General features: G+C 35.5%; 1 protein-coding gene across 7 annotated transcripts in view; it reads right to left on the bottom strand.

The window, feature by feature from the left end:
- Positions 1-17,613, bottom strand: part of EFR3A (EFR3 homolog A) — a 102,929-nt gene that overhangs the window by 10,387 nt on the left and 74,929 nt on the right. For all 7 annotated transcript variants that reach the window (XM_008001556.3, XM_008001554.3, XM_008001555.3 and 4 more), the window contains exons 17-22: positions 17,205-17,272; positions 15,790-15,917; positions 7,000-7,091; positions 1,977-2,025; positions 1,063-1,166; positions 487-536 (exon numbers count right to left, since the gene is read on the bottom strand). In XM_008001556.3, the coding sequence (XP_007999747.1) occupies positions 487-536; positions 1,063-1,166; positions 1,977-2,025; positions 7,000-7,091; positions 15,790-15,917; positions 17,205-17,272 (491 nt within the window). The remainder of the gene's footprint in view (positions 1-486; positions 537-1,062; positions 1,167-1,976; positions 2,026-6,999; positions 7,092-15,789; positions 15,918-17,204; positions 17,273-17,613) is intronic.

Raw genomic sequence — 17,613 nt, 5'->3', positions numbered from 1 at the left:
TTCACAGCAGAACTGAAATGAATATGATGTAAAAAAGCTAAAGGAAAGTTCAATAATTCAAATGAGCCATCTGCATAGGTAGACTTATTACTGCCCTGAAAAGAACCATGAGGCTGACATATTAAAATGCAGTTTCTGCAGGACAAAACAATTCAATATGAGCAATTTCCTAATTAAGCATAATATTAGAATATGGGTCTTTCAAATTACCCAGATGTCCTTATGAGATCATCAGGAAGGAATGAATAATCTAAAAAAGCAGCTAAAAAGCTAGAGGACAACTAGTCAAGAAAGGGTATCAGACTCTGCCTAAAAAACAGAATCACTATTAAGCAAAGGATCACCTATATGATCTTATGTTAATCCTAAATGCAAAGCATTACTTTAACATCATAACTTAAACATAATGAACCACAAATTCATAGGGGTCCGACAGTTTATATTCACGTATGTGTGTTATTGCTACTGTGGTAACAAAACCCTTACCGTATGGTGAGTTCCAATATTTGAGCAAGTCTATCATGAAGCAAATTTGCCTGCAAAAAAGAAAAAAATGTTAAGAACGGATTATTTTCTAAGAATCTATATATAATAGTAGCAATGTAATTTAAGAGACAAAGTGTAATTGTGACTATTAAGCTGATTAATTATTAAGTACACAATGCTTTAACATTTTGGTTTGATCTGTCTTATCTATTAGAATTTAATGTAAGGGTTGTCTTTTTCTCCCTTTCCTAGTCTCGATGTTAAAAACAAATCAACAAACACATAAAACAAAATACCTGCAGCAAAATCATGAAAACCACTGAAAAAAACTATGAAAAGAATAACAATCACTAATATTTAATTTAGGAAACCAGTTCCACCATTTCCATCAGCTTACATCACACAAAGAAATTATTTAGGCCTCATAGATATGCCTTCAGAGTTTTCAGTCCTTATCAGATATATTTTCCTGTGTTCTATTGATTTGACTAAAGCTTGGAACTTATCAACCAATCAAGTAAGAGTTTCCACAAAGCAACAGTCCACCCACAATCCCCTCACCATTTGTTCACTTACTTTGGATTCACACTGTGCTGCTATTTCTTCAAAAGGTGCTTTCTGAAATTTCTCTATCACAAGACGCCTCTTTTCCTTTTCCTGTTCTTCCATTCCACTGGTATCTATATAAATATTTATAAAGATTCACTAAAGGGAATACATAATTTCACAGAATCCAGTCAATGACCATTAAGAGCTAATGATATATCATCTAAAATTAAGGGCAATTTACAGGGCTACTTTTACAAGAAAAAAATAAAAAGGCCTAACATCCATGAAATATCTTAAGGCTAGAAAACACATGCACAAAAACAAAACAAAACAAAACAAAACAAAAAACCAAGGGTTAATACTACACAGCACAAGATTCCCTTTCATAGAATGCCTTTGTCTCTCTTACCAAAAAACAGCAAGGGAATGGGAGCTTCCTACAAGTCGAACTACTTCACGGTCCTCCCGAAGGATGACTCTTTTATGTAACAATGTTCTTGCATATATGAGGTACTACATAAAATATTTGCTAAACTGAATCTTGGTACTGAGTGGAATAACTGAAATATGAACGGGGGGTCATTTGGAAACATGTTGTTGTAGCCTTTTCCATTTATTTACCATTATTTGGGAAGGAATTTTCTTGGTCTTATGATGATGTATGGTCTGGCCAAAGTTTGTGGGAAAGTAAATTAATAAATGTCTTCTTTTATATCACTGCCATAATTGCGTCTACTTGTTCAGGAATATGACCCTGATGGGACAAGACAATTTTGAAGCCTAAAACATGTAGCTAAATAAATGATACATTTCTATAGAAGCCAACAAGTGTTTTTGGTTTTGTTTTTGTAATGTCCCCTCTACTTATTCTGTCATTGAAAAAAGAAGCAGATAAAGATAAGTTAAATATTGGTCGTACTAACAAGTGCAAAATATCTCACCAATTGCTTTCTTCAATGCTTCAAAAGTGATTTCTTCAGTGTTACTAACCTAGAGAAAAGTGATTATAAGTGAAATCGAGAGTTACAAAGGGTCAATATAAATAACACCTTTACCTAGTTACAAGTCATCTAAGAAGTTTTTCAGATTTGTTTTCTTCTTTGTGTTGGTCTGAGCTGTGATTATACTCGGCAGTACCAAATAATCTCCACTTTTTCACTGGTTCTAACAATGGCCTACTGCAGTGGTTCCCCAAAACAAGTCTATAGATTAGCATTAGACTGCAATAATTAACATACCCTAGGCAACAAAACCACCCTTGAATTACAGAACTCAGTCTCCACTTCGGTGAGGCACAAGAAGATTTGAGTCTCACTGACTGAACACTGTGCTGTAAGTAAACGATGCTCTGAGACAGTGAAGGCTGAGATTATATATAAATACATTTTTAGACATGTGATAAAAAACAACTAAGTACTCTACAGCCTCTATAATTTTGGTATCACACACAGTTTACAAATCAAAAGTAAAACTAAGATTTTAAACGATTTAAAAGTAAAAACCACTACTTCGGGAAGTATTTCTCTAAAGTCAATCACCAATTTATAATCTCTGAAACTATCCTTTTAACTTATGTCTTTCAAGTCTCTCTTGCTTTGAGATATGTAAAAAGGTATGAAAACAACTGCTTTAAAAAAAGGCAAAAACACATTTTATGGCATCAGCACATTTTCAGGAAAAATAATATATCTAGTTCCTATAGTATCTCTGAATAAAAATTAAGAAACGATACATGGGTACTTGCCTGGGAATCTGGTCATCCCTAATTTTAGCTCATGAGCTTCTTTTGCTAAGTCTAAGGCAGCAAGACTAACGAAAGCAAAAGACTTCATTCTCTGCACCTTAGCTTCTCTGTAATACAAAGGCTTTAGCTGGAAATCAAGCAGCAAGAGTTCCACTCCCTCAGTTTTGCTACTGAGGGTTCATATTTCTAGTTGAAGTCAGATTAAACTTGGGAATCTTCAGTTGTTTTGTTCTAGATATCTGGAGCAGACATATAAGATTAGGCTCTGGCTGGTCAATTATTTGTACTTATAAGCATTCTAGTACTTCAGTGAAAAAAAGAAATTGCTTTTGTTCTTAGAACTGGCTAAGAGCTTCTGACTTTTGAGATACAACTCCAGTATAGGAAAAAGAACATGGGAGAAGTTAGAAGGCCAGCATTCTTGATACATATAATTTTTACTTATTACCTGTCAATCTCAGATAAGTAAAGAGCTAAAATACCTTACCCTATTAACTCTTCTCTTTTTGTCCCTGTTTGCGTTAATTCAGATAATTATGATGCAGCTTCCTAGCATCAAGAGCCCCCAACTCATGCCATCAGTGTCCACATTTTTTCTTTTTTCTTTTTTTTTTTTAACATCTCCTTTCTTTAAATCCCTTCAAGTCATTTGTTGGTCCTATTCATTCTACTTTAAAGTAGAGTACTCCTGCCCTCCTGTCCCTCTTTGTTACCTCCAGCCTGGCTACTCTAGATCCTCATTCCATCAACTGTGGACTATTACAAGGATCTTCTAACTGCCTCTACCTCCAGTCTCTTCTTTCTAATTTAGCCTTGTCACACTTGAGAGATTCTTTTTATGAAAGCACAATTCTAATAATGACACTGACTAAATTTTGGTGTTTACCTACTTCCTATGAAGTTACATACAAAGCCCTCAGCCCGGTATACAACTTTCTATAATGTTTTTCAGTCTTATCTCCCACTTGTCCCTTTTGTGAATCTTTTTTTTTTTTTTTTTTTTTTTTTTTAAGACTAACTGCTTTATACTAGCATTTAATGATTCATGTTTTTATATACCATAGCTGGTAAATACAAGCTACATACTTTATTTGGTGATCTACTAAACTACAATCTGTTCCAACTCTAGAGGAAAAACTGGTTATGCTGGAGTTATAGAGAAGTGGTGCAAAGGCACCATCCTAAAGGAATTTCAACATTCCCTTTATAATCTAGGACTTTTGCTTTATCTATGATCTATAACACTAACCTAGACTATATAATGCCCTTGGGCCTACATAAAATCTACCATTCATCTTTTTCTAATTATAGTAGTTGTTACGTCACTTCCACAAATATCATAGTAATTTGATAGCATCTAGCACCACAGTGTGACTAACACTGACTAGATGTTGGCATACACACAGTATCTCTAGTTGTATTTGGGGAAAAAAGACAGGAGTACATGGATATAAAACAAAGATCTGTTATTTGTACCAGAATAAACAACAATCTTTTGCAGTCAACCAGTGACTTAATTTTGTACCAAAAAATTTAACATATACTCAAAATTTAATATATATAACATCCTACCCATGCCCTTAAATAATCAAGCACTTACTATAAGCTTTTAGAGAGAAGAGTAGTGTGATGATTTCAGGTTTTACTCATATCAATTATGCATATATAAGGAAGCAAAAAATCATGCCTATAGTGCTTTATTCTATTAGTCAAGCTGATAATTTTATCTCGGGAGACAGAGATGCCTCTGTTCTGTTTTAGTCATATATCTTCTTGAATATGTTAATTTAAATTAGGTATCGTTATAAAAATGTGTGTATGCATATATATGCATATATATACATATGTGTATATATGTGTATGCATATATGCATATATATATGCATATATATACACAGATATATATATGCATTGGGAAGCATTCCTCTAAAGTCAACCACCAATTTATATTCTCTAAAAATAACTTTTACCTTGAGTCTCTCAAATCTCCCTCTTGCTTTGAGATATGTAAAAGGTATATCAGCTGCTTTATGATAAAAGTATCAGTAATACATTTTATGCCATGAGCACATTTTTAGAAGAAATAATAATATACATCTTTTTATCTATGGCAATTTTTAGAAAAAGTTCACCAAATGATTCTCAGTAGGCCCAGGTCGGAATTGCAAATGTCAGAACTGGCACATCTCAAGTGGACCAGGTATTTCAATAGACTAGAGTTTAGGGAAACAAAAGTTTGTGATGGTCTCCATCTAAACAACCTTCTGCCTCTCTCTCTTTTTTTAAATTGTAAGTTTAAAAAGCAAAAGCAAATACATCTGAGGATAAACTAGGATTATACATACAAACTATAAATAATTTTGATCAAATAAAAAAGTTATTTTTTATGAGCAATTTTCTTATCTGATTCATTGTAAGAAAATAGTTTGATATTTTGCTGCACCATTAACTGGTAAATATCTATTTGATGTGAATTTCTTCTGTCTGTTATATGAAAGTAATTAATTAGTTTTAGCCTAGAAGATAGTATTATTCCGTCTTCTGGTATTTGAAGAAACATCTCTAATATCCAAAAGCAGACTCCACAATGGTAAATGAGTCCGAAACTCAAATGTGCTCAAGTAAATGTGATACTAAACTGTACTTAACTTTTCAGATGCTTGGTGTGAGGCATATTTGACTTAGGACTTATAGTAAATGAAAAACAACAGGATCTTGTAAGAGTTAATAAAAATATTAACGGACTTTTAATGTAAGATTTGTGACAAGAATCTTTCCCCTACACTGGATCTTTATGCAAATGTTTTTTCAGTTGATTTTATCAAAATAGACTGACTCTTTCCAACAGTTTCAAGTATTCTCCATATATTTTTGAAAAAAATAAGAATAGTTAACAAAAGGAGAAAGGTGAAAATACCAGTCAATAACATATAGTGTACTCTTAACAAAATTAAGTTTATAAACTAAGACTGTGGATGAACTTCTTCCCTAGAAAGGTAATAGCGGCAAATTCATAATCATTAAAAGGACAGAACTAGCAAGATACTGTTCTTACTAGTAAGGGGTGTATAAATTAAATAGCTCTGAAGAAAGAGGTGAATTTAGGCAAGGTGCTTATTAAGCCTTAAAATGGTAAGAAACTTTAGCTTTAAGGCGTTGAGTTTCAAAATGAACACTAAATGCTTCTTCAACTACTCTTGATGCCGTGCTGATAATTTCTTAATAAAACTGATAACTTATATGTAATGGGGAGGTGAATGGCATAGAAAACATAAGTCAGTTGGCTGTACTCTGGCCACCAAATAGGTTTAGTACCTGAAGACAAATAAATCAGTAGGAATTGGAAGGGGGTAGGAGGGAGGCTTGAGAAAGCATAAATTCAGATAACTTCCTTTCCCTTTCCCTATATGGATATTCTTTTAATTATGCATATTGTACCAATGAGAAATAAATACTTAAGAAGGCAAACAATGGATAAACCACAAGGTGGAGGTTGACTTGACATGCTGGCATTTTGGCATTTTTACTTGACTATGAAAAAATTATCTGGTGATTTGTGTCGAATAAGTCCTAGAGAATACTGGCTGCTTTTTCCCCTATAACTCAGGAGGGTACACTCTTGTGCTCTTCTGAAACGGGAGGAGAGCATGAAATCTGTTTTAAATAAGCCACAGTCCTTACAGAGTACATAGCTCACTAACGCAGCTTAAACTACATCCTTACTATCCAAAATAATTAAAACATTTTACCTTAGAGAGGAACTTTTAAAACTTTTTAAAGGTAGTGAGCATTTGGCTTCACATGAGGATGTATAGTTATATTTATTTCTGTAATTTGCATTTCCTAAATTTTTAAAAATAAGTAGGATCTAGACAGCCCACTAATTTAATGACAGGCTTTGTATTAAGTTTCTTACCAAAAAAAAAAAAAAAAAAACATACTTTACAGTTCCTTTATTACACTAAATTAATGTGAAATCTGACAACATCGTAACATATAATGTTAGGTTTATATATCTTTACAGACAGCTGAAATGAGTTCAGTAAAATAAACTAGAAATAAATTCAAAGCTAAATCAGATTAATTTCTACTAATAGTTTAGTTGATTTGAGGATAATTTAGAGTTGTATTTTCTCCTGTTTGAAAGTGTGGAAGGCAAAAAATTCTTTTAAATGATGTCTACCAAGACAGTACTCTACCATAAACTTTCAGTAACTTACCACATCATCAGAAGGAACATTGTTGGATAAAATATCCACCTGAATGGATACGGTGTCCACAATGCTTTTTCTTCTAGAAAGTCGATCTTCATCTGAAATAAAATTGTTTTCCTCCCATTATTTGTTAGAAATGTTATGTTGGTTTTCATTTATAAACTCTACTTATCTCAGATTTCAAAAACTGTCAAAAAATTAAGTTATGTTGGTTTTCATTTATAAACTCTACTTATCTCAGATTTCAAAAACTGTTAAAAAATTAAGACAGTTTGTCTTTTTTGTTCCTTCTAAATACATAAAGCAGTGTGTTCTCGGACTTTTACATTTCGTGAAGCAGATTAAAAAGTAAAATTGATGGGGTGAACTGAAATAAGGTTATCAGATTTTTATTTTTCAAAAAGGGGCATTTAGGACAGCAACAACCACCACCACTACCGAATAGTTTAAGAAAGCAAGTCAGTGTAACAGCAAACAAAGGAAGTACATAATCTAAACTTAATACATTTATCCTAACTCAAAACTGACAATATTAATATTGCCCTGATCTCTCTAATATTTTCACCGAACAGTGAAAGCTGTCAACTAACTCTGGTTCTAGGATGACAGTTTGGGAAGCAATGTTTAAAGGTGTTTACAGTGCATTACAATTTGTGGACTGAAAGCAATTGCTGTTTCAATTAGTATCTCCTCCAGTATTGTCCGTTCAGTCATCTCCATCAGCTGATGTTATTTTGCTTTACAACTGATCACTTCTCCAGAAAGATGTTGCCTTACCTCAGTGCTCTAGCTAATCTACTTTTCGGCCCCCAATTCATTTGTACAGTCTGAACAAATTGCTCTGATTTTTCACTACTGACTATGCCGAAGTCCTGTAATTATAATCCCAACCCCAACCACTCTTCTGACAGCGCTTTTAAATAAAATTCCACGGTCTCCCAAATCACTAAATTCAAAAGCTAGTCCTAGCCCATTTTCTGCTTAACCACTTCATGAACATTTGAATTTGTTGATCATAATGTCCTTACATACATTCTTTTCTACTTCTGTTTTTCTACTTTAGCACTCAATACTCATCAAATCTAGGAAGTGATTAGAGACCCTGTTAGGTGTTACGGACAGTCTGCTGAATAGATATTACACACCCTGTGCAGCTTCCAGTTTAACAGGAAAAATATACAATAAAATCACACAAATTATTAAAGTATGATGGAGAGTACAGGATGCTAGGAAAATATCAATCAATCATGATTACAACCGAAAAAAGGAAGTCACTTTGTGTATTCCAATATATAGAATTAGAGGCTTATTCAACCCTTGGAAAGCTGAGTGAGTAAAAGTTAGGCTAGCCATCGGATATTCTCAGTCTGCAGCATGGAGACGGTAATTCTCAAGAAGCTTCTGGAAGCTGCTAGTCTGATATTCACCCATTTGAATGCTACACTGTCTTTTAAACATAACAGTTTCTCCTCTTCTACTTGCAGATTGTTCTGAGCGCTTTTCATTGTCAGTCTCTGATTCTGAAAAAACATAGTTCCCAATTTTTCCTTTACGACGCAGAAGAGAATTCAGGAAGGGTGACAATGATGCCAAGTTGGCTACTGTTCTACTCCCAGTCCTAAAAGGAATGTACTCACCCAGGTCACATCCCAGGACCTCTAACTCTCTCAGAGAGTTCCCAGGTACTAGTAGGGTTGCAGCTGGCACCCAGTAGGTGCTCTATAAATACCTGTGTGACTGAGCAGGATTCTGGCGCCTCCTCTTCTGAGTTCAACATTTCCAATTTCTTATTAATCAATTCTATTTGACATGTTCTAAATCCAATTCTGCATCTCTAAATAAGCCATCTTTATCTCCACATTGTCCTATTTATTTTCAGGAGTGCCATCTTTCAAAATCTTCATCTTTTCTTACCTAAACTCTTTGGATAGCTTTCAAGTGGGTCTTCCTAGTATGTTTCTCCCTTCTGTACTACCAATAGAGTTGTTTCAAAAACAGATCATTTTCAGTCCTAATTAGAATTGTTAAACAAATGCAGCCCACTGCTTAATGCAGAGTTCCCAAAGTTTTCTACCTCACTGTACATATTAAATTATAACGCATGCATGGTACACAGAGATAAATGGAAGGGCCTGCTCATATTGCAGGCTCAGACTGCCCCAGGCCCTCTCCAGCTACCTGAAGAGCAAAGGAGAACAATACTCAGACACACCTATAAAGTTCCCCCAAAACAGTAGGGAAGTTCAGGTCTAGAATCAGCCTAACAGCACAGAGTTACTGTATCATCTAGCAACACTTCACTGTTCTCTTTTTTTTCTTCCTGAGACAGTGTCTCTTCTCTGTCACCCTGGCTGGAGTACAGCAGTGTGATCAAAGCTCATTACAGCCTCAAACTCCTGGGCTTGGGTGATTCTCCCATTTTAGCCTCCCGAGTAGTCGGGACTACAGGCATGCGCCACCATGCCCGGTTAATTTTTTTAAACTTTTAAGTTCAGGGGTACACGTGCAGGTTTGTTATACACATAAATTTGTGTCATGGGGGTTTGTTGTACAGATTATTTCATCACCCACATATTAAGTCTAGTATCCATTAGTTGTTTTCTGGATGCTCTCCCTTCTCCTACCCTCCACCCTCCACCAGGTCCCAGTGTGTACTGTTCCCCTCTATGTGTCTGTGTGTTCTCATCATTTAGCTCTCACTTACAAGTGAGAACATGTGGTATTTAATTTTCTGTTCCTGTGTCGGTTTGCACACGTGTATGTTCATTGCAGCACTACTCACAACAGCAAAGACATGGAATCAACTGGCTAAATTTTTTGTTTTAACTTTTTGTAGAGACGGGGTATATTTTTTTTTTTCTCAAGCTGGTCTCGAACTCTTGGCTTCAAGCAATCCTCCTACCTCAGTCTCCCAAAGTGCCAGGATTACAGGTGTGAGCCACTGTGCCCAGCCTATGCTCCATCTTTCTAATTCTATTCTGTATATACTGTGATTTTACTTTACTAAAGAAGCAAAGATTGACGAATTAAAAGCAATCAGCAAGAAACTGGTTTCTCTCTTACTGACTACTCCTCTACTCCCAGGTAGCCTTCCATGGTTGTAACTAATGCTGTTAGTCAATATTATAGTTTGCCCTTTCTGGGGATGTGACAGGATTGCAATTCCTGTCCTCTCTGTGGTTAGGAGGGGTTCTGTAATAAGTCCTGGCCAATACAGTATGAGTAACGTACCAGACAGTGGTAGCTCCATCAACTTGGATTCCAGAATGTGGATGATGCATAGTTATGTACAGCAAGTCTGAGCAATAAATAAATCTTTACTGTTTCAAACCATTAAGAACTTGGGGTTGTTTGCTACTATAGCATAACCTAGCTAGGGTTTCTTAACCTTGACACTATGGACATTTTGGGCCAGATAACTCTTGTTGTGGGAAGCTGTCCCTTGTATTATAAGATGTTCAGCAGCATCCCTAGCTTCTACACACTAGATGCCAACAGGCCTATCCCATCTCTCCCCGTCCCAGTTGTGACAACTAAACATTTCCCCAAGATTGCAAAATTCACCCTTAGCTGAGAACCAGTAATGCAGTGCATCCTAATGGCAGACTTTTTACAATTTTACCTGTATGTCACCACCATGTTAACTAAGCTTCTTAAAACACTAACCACATAACTCCCCAAGCTATGCTCCCCAACTGCGTGTAATTAAAAGGACATTCTAGGCTCTCTCATCAGATCTTACCAACAGTAACTTCAGCCTTCCCTAATTAATCTAGTGTTCAACTCAAAGATGCCTGTTTTCTAACCTCTGTGCATGGTGTGGGATATCTGCTTTCTAGAAACATGTCGTTATCCTGTCTGTCTTTGCCATCCTCCTCACTATAGAGATTCTTATCTTTCAAGGCCTATTTGAACATCACATCGCTTCCTTAAGTGTTAAATATTACTCCAATTATTTCTACTTGTCCCTCTTTCTTCTGAGCTACAAAAACTTACTATCGGTTATTAATGAACTTCCCTTCCATCATCCTTCAGCCTTGTACTACCGTCATGTACACTGATGTCTGACCTATATATCCATGCATGAAATTCAGTGAGACTCTGGGTTTTGTATCTACCATACAAAAGTCACTCAGGTTCTACTGCATGAAGGCTGAAGGTACAGAATCAGTACATACTCAACTGCAACAAAACAGGACACATTGTTGTGCAAGAATTTTCAGGATGAGAATATTTTATATCCTGCATGTGGTTACTGCTGAGTTAACTTAGACCCTGTATTTTTTGTTTTTCCTTCATAATGATATGCTTTGATATAAGTAACTGGACATAAACACATCAATGGAATTGCCCAAGGCAGTATGCGGTCATCCCTGCTGATCTGCTTATAGCATCTAGGCACATTAACTTTCAAGGTCTCTCCGGAAGTAAAAATAAGGACTTCTCTCAAAGGAGGCTATAAAAGAATTTCTGGGTTAATTTATGAAAGCTGAGGGGTTGCAGAAACAGAGTCATGTTGAAGCCAATAATAAAAAAAGAAAAGAGAAGTATGGGGGCTGGAAAGGGGTCCCTGAGCGGCAAAATCATTGAGAACAAAAAGGAAATATAGTGTTGTCTCAAAGGTGATCAATAATCACCTTCCAGGAAAATCCAAAGAAAGGTCTTAATCAATTTTCTACTTCTTTGAAGCTTCAGCAATTTGTGCCAAGTTACCTTTCCCTTTTTGGAAGCTCCTCTATAGCTGCCTTCTCACCCCTCAACCTCCTGGCACCCACATTCTAACATTACCTTACTTTCCTTTCACATTCTTGAGACTTTCAGCTTTGGGGCTTTACGTTCCTTCCCAACACGGCCTCTCCTCAGGAAAAGAGAACTGTCTAAGCCATTCCATCCTCTTTATCTCCATGCCTTCACTGTGAGAAGTCATCCTCCCTGAAGGCTTTAGCAAAATCCCCTATGTTGCTTTTTTCAAAATTTTCATTATAACCTCCTAACCCTCACACAAAACCCAGTCCTAACTCCTAACTGCCTCAAGCTACTTTACTTGCATGCTCCACTCTCAAAGATACTCAACAAGAGGATCATCTCCAAAACCAGCCACTTTTTCCTATTTATTTCTGTTAACAAAAACTCTATCCTTCTACCACCCCAGATTCAAAATTACTTATAGAGAGTTTCAGCTGAAATATGTACTTCTTTCCTTCTTCACTTGAGCCCAGCTGATATGGTTTGGCTGTGTCCCCACCCAAGTCTCAACTTGAATTGCATCTCAAGAATTCCCACCTGTTGTGGGAGGGACCCAGTGGGCGGTAACTGAATCATGAGGGTTGTTCTTTCCCACATTATTCTCGTGATAGTGAATAAGTCTCATGAAATCTGATCGGTTTATCAGGGGTTTCTGCTTTTGCTTCTTCCTCATTCTCTCTTGCCACTGCCATGTAAGAAGTGTCTTTCACCCTCTGCCATGATTGTGAGACCTTCCCCAGCCACGTGGAACTATAAGTCTAATTAAATCTCTTTCTTTTGTAAATTGCCCAGTCTCTGGTATGTCTCTATCAGCAGCGTGAAAATGGACTAATACACCAGCTTTATCTCTCATCCCTCCGAGAAAAACAAAACATACACAAAAAAACAAGCAAATGAAATGGTAAGTAAATCCTATGTGTCCCCTCAGTTTTACACCATCCACTCAAGCGCCCAAGCCAGAAACCTGGACAAAATCCCTGGCTTTCTCCTTGTCTCTCCATACCAATAAATATTCTCACTGATGCCTCTTTATTATGGGCCACTGTCATTTCTCCTAAGGACGACTAACATGCCATCAAAATAGTCACCCCATCCCCAGTTTGCAAAATTACAACCACAGTACTATTTCTAAAATGCAACTCTGATCATGTTATCCTCTGATTAAAATCACTCATGCTTCCCCACTGCCTTCAGAACAGAGTTTAAACTAGTTCACCTTGCTTTACAATTCCTACCTCCACTCCCTGAAGTTTGTCGTCACTCTGTGTTAATTCACAGAACGAATCCTGTTCTTGCCTACCTCATTCCTTCACACATGTTGTTACTACCATATGAAGCACAGTTCACTTGCCTAACACCTGTTTCAAGCTCAGCTTAGAGGCTTTTTCCTCTGGAAGACATCCCTGGCCCACCAAACCTGGATTAAATATTTTTACCTGCTATTGTTGGACCCAAAATGTCCCTAATCATAGCCGTATACTCATATTACAATTGCCTGGTTATTTATCTTAGAGAAAAATTATATAATGAAATTAACTTATTTCCTATGCACCTAGAATAATACCAATCATCTGCTGTGTTTTGTGGTTCAAGTAAACAATACATTTAAGAGAGACTGTGAGCTCTGTGAAAGTAGGGACCTACCTGTCTTGTTCATTCTGGCTTTTGCTTGCACAGCAGCTGGCACACTGCAGGTGCTCACTTAATATTTAAATAACTGTATGAGTTGACCGAAGCCACTGATACCTCTGAATGACTCAGATGGGGGACACTACTGTTTTCCCCTCATAAAGCAGTACTTGGCACAGGCCTAAACATACACTATTCATTTGAATTCTAGGTTGATTAAAGTAAAATACAATAATCTGCTAACATTTATCAACCACATTATTAGGATGCCAGGCATCAATAGTTCAATAAACTTTAGGTAGGCCATCATTCTTTCTCTAGATCCAGTTATCATTGTGTTTCAATCATTCATCTGCTTTTCCCACTAGATTGTATTCCTTGAGGATAAGAATTGCATCTTAACATCTTGCTACCCTGTGAAAGTCATAACAGTGCCTGATATATATTAAATTGTAGGTACCCAGTAGAAGTTAGAGAAATAAATGATAAAAATCAATCTGGATCTTTCTGGATGCGTGAACAATACTTGAGCCCCTGAAAAATAGTGAAATCAAATAATTTATTAAGCAACTAACTGGAGAGGCTGGTAGTGGTGTCACCTAATCATTTAATTCAATTTTAGCCTCACTATCCTCATTTGTAAACAAAGATAATGCTACCTTCCTCACCAAACCATTATGAGAATTACATAAGAAAATGAATACAAAGCACTTATCACAGTGCCTAGCACACAGTGCATAATAAATGGTAGCTACTATTGTGATGATGATGGGTATTGCATGATACACAACAAACTAAATATGTTCTGCCTTTTATTTTAATACATTGTTCTTAAATCCCTTCAAGTTTTTAAATGAATTATCTGATGGTTACATAGCAAAAGGTAATTTAATTACAGATTCAGTATCCCATAAAATATCACTGTTTATTCTGTTTCTGCATTAAGGTAGGATACTCACGCCACAGACAGGTTCTAAACTATCAGTCTTTACAAATCAGAAAAATCTAGGATTTCTATGCAGTTATACAATTAAGTACACACTAAAACATTCAGAATTCTTCCAGTCATTGGCAGAGATGCATTATGAGAGAATACATCTTTTTTAGGGGTGGGAGGAATCAGGGAAGTGCAGATCATTTGTTAAAAATTTTAAAAGTACCAGAGCTTTCATTATAAATTGTTAAGAGTTAAGGGAACAGGGTAAAGAGAAATAACAGGGGTAAAAATAAACTATGGCTATAAGGAAGATAAACGAAAATAATAATTAAACTAATTACAGAAAATATGCAGGCCACTGGCCCCATTTTCTAAAACGCACATTTTATTAAGCTATTTTCCTAGAGGACAGGTGAGGGAAAGGGCAGGCCAAACTGACAACTGGATTTACCTTTGTGCTTGTGCCTGGGTTTAAGAGGTTTTTTGCTTGAAGGAAAGAGAGCTAAATTCAAATTATAAGAGTTAAAATATTTTAAATGTTTTTTTTAATCTTTTAAATTATAAAGCTCTAATAATGTTTTATTCTTAGCACTTTTATTTCCTCAAGGAGTTCCTGAGGAACACAATCTTTTATAGCATAAAATTTAAAAGAAAATGCAAAAGCACTCATTAACATCTCAGACTGTTATGAACAATTATTACTGTACTAAATGTATGTATTTTGGATCCATGTTGTTTAAAAAAAGCCATTTACAAAGACTGCGCTACTTGTAGTGACTAATCCAGAAATCTTTCTAAGTGAAATCAAATGGTTCTCTTGTAGAACAGAGGTATCCCCAAAGAAAGAACTAACTCACAAAATCTACTATTTATATAGTCACCAAATGAAAATGAAAGCATAAGACATAAATTCTTTGATTTTAATTTTTACAGTAAAGGTTGAATACAAGACACTATGCAATTTTACCTTCAAACAGAATTATTTCAGGCAATGGGAAGAATAGAAGGGACTATATAGGTAACAGAGAAAAAAAAATCCCTAACTCAAAAAGTTTGTAGTTTTATTTATATAACAACAGTCTGTACTCTTTCAAACAACAAAAGTTGTCTAATTCATTAACCTCAATAATCACTTATCATTAAACAATTTTCATCAATTTCCATAACTTAAATAGAGTATCATTTAATGAGAAAAGATCTCACTTTAAAATATACTATTAAATAAAATATTAAGTATCATAACAATAAATATTCAAGGACTTGATTTGCTCGTGGTAAAATCATATCTATGTTGTTAGAGATTTACTGAAGGTTTTCAACAGCAAAATTAAAAAACAGAAGTAAATACTCTTAAGCATTTGAAAATGGCTGGGCTATAGTAAGGACACACACCAGAATTAATTTTCATTGCTAACTGGGTAATGAAAAAATTACTATAACATAAGCAATCACCAGAGTGAGAGTTCTAATTATCCTCCTCTTACCTGTTACTTGCGGTACATACGGAACTGACAGTCTCTCAACACTATATCCACTTCCACCTAGGGACTCTGCAATCTTGTTGGTCAGAAAGTACAAATCTTTCTCATGCTTCTCTAAAGATTTTGGAAGCCTGCCAAGTTCATCAAAGCAACAATCATTCAGTATTAAATTACTGAGCAAAAATTAGTTGCTATGCAAAACATTCCAGAGCAAAAGCCTCAATATTCTAAATATAAACACAATGTAAACTGTAGTATCAGAAAAATCAGTATATTTTAGGCAACTAATTTGAGCTCTTTAAAAACACATAGTATGCGGTCCCATATATTAACCATTCTGTAGTGATTCTTCTCCCAGTAACATTCCAATAGTGAATTTAGCCTTATATTACTCTGTTGATCTTCACTTGTTAAGTAATAAAGAACACTAAATGTAGCTTTTATTGTCATGTTAACAAAAAAGTGTACTGAGAGACAAAATAAAAATGCAACCCACTGACTGTTAATGAAAACCGTATTAGCCAGCTAAGTGTTAGGAAGTACTTGCCCACCCACATAAGGTTTCACCTTCCTTTCAAACTGCTTGATATTATCTTACTGATGCTTTCAATATAAACTGCTTTTATAGCCCAAAAGTTCAAACAAAAAATTATTCATATATATACTTTTCTTTAGAGAACAAGAAATAATGCAGGAAATAACACTGATTTTCCTTAATACATTCTTTCTTCCACAATATTTTGAGCATTGTTACCTATTACTGAACGTCTTCAACAGGATACTGTATTCTCTTAAAGGTTTGATCATTTACATATGAGAACACAAAATATGCTATATTTAAGAGAGACAGCCAACATTTTTTAAAAAGTGGGGTAGGTTTTTTTTTTTTTTTTTTTGAGATGGAGTCTCCCTCTGTTGCCCAGGCTGGAGTGCAGTGGTGTGATTTTGGTTCACGGCAACCTCCGCCTCCTGGGATCAAGTGATTCTCCAGCCCCAGCCTCCTGAGTAGCTGATACTACGGGCACATGACACCACGCCCAGCTAATTTTTGTATTTTTTAGTAGAGGCAGGGTTTCGCCATGTTGGCCAGGCTGGCCTAAAACTCCTGACCTCAGGTGATCCACCCACCTCGGCCTCCCAAAGTGCTGGGATTACAGGCGTGAGCCACTGCGCCCGGCCAAGTCTTATTCTTAAAAAACTTCTTCAAGATTGACTCCATGTTGTGCATGAGTCAACATCCATAATGTGCAGGCCCTTTTATAACAAGGGAAATAATTAAATGAATTAAATGACAGACACAAAATGATGATTAGTATAAAGCACCAGGAATTACTGTAATAATATTTACTCCTTTATAATTATTACTGATTGGTTTATCAAGTCAGTACCCCATCCTTAAAACGTACAGATTAACATACATGCACTTATCTCTGAAGATATGCTCTGGTAGAAAATAAGGGGCTTCCATAGTTCGAATTTCAATAACCTAAAAAATATCAAAAACAGAACAAAAATCAAAAATCCCACCCCTCAGGATCTTGCTATAAAAATTTGGAAAACAGTTTAAAAACAAAACAACTTTAAACATTTATAAGAAATACCATCACTGTTTTTGAATTTAAGCTAAGTTTATAGCCCAAGTGTACAGTCTGTTTTGTTTTCACATCTATTATTTTTAAAATTTAACAGATAAAACTGTGATAATAAAATAATATATAAAGCAAAAAATGATGACACATTACATTTGATTAAGCCTAGTAAGATAAAGCAAGAATATCTATTTTCTCAAATGCACTATTTTATAAATCGCTTTACAAATCACCATCC

Source organism: Chlorocebus sabaeus, chromosome 8 (genome assembly GCF_047675955.1).
Source record: "Chlorocebus sabaeus isolate Y175 chromosome 8, mChlSab1.0.hap1, whole genome shotgun sequence".
NCBI classification, from domain to species: domain Eukaryota; kingdom Metazoa; phylum Chordata; class Mammalia; order Primates; family Cercopithecidae; genus Chlorocebus; species Chlorocebus sabaeus.
This window is presented reverse-complemented; position numbering and strand designations above follow the sequence as displayed.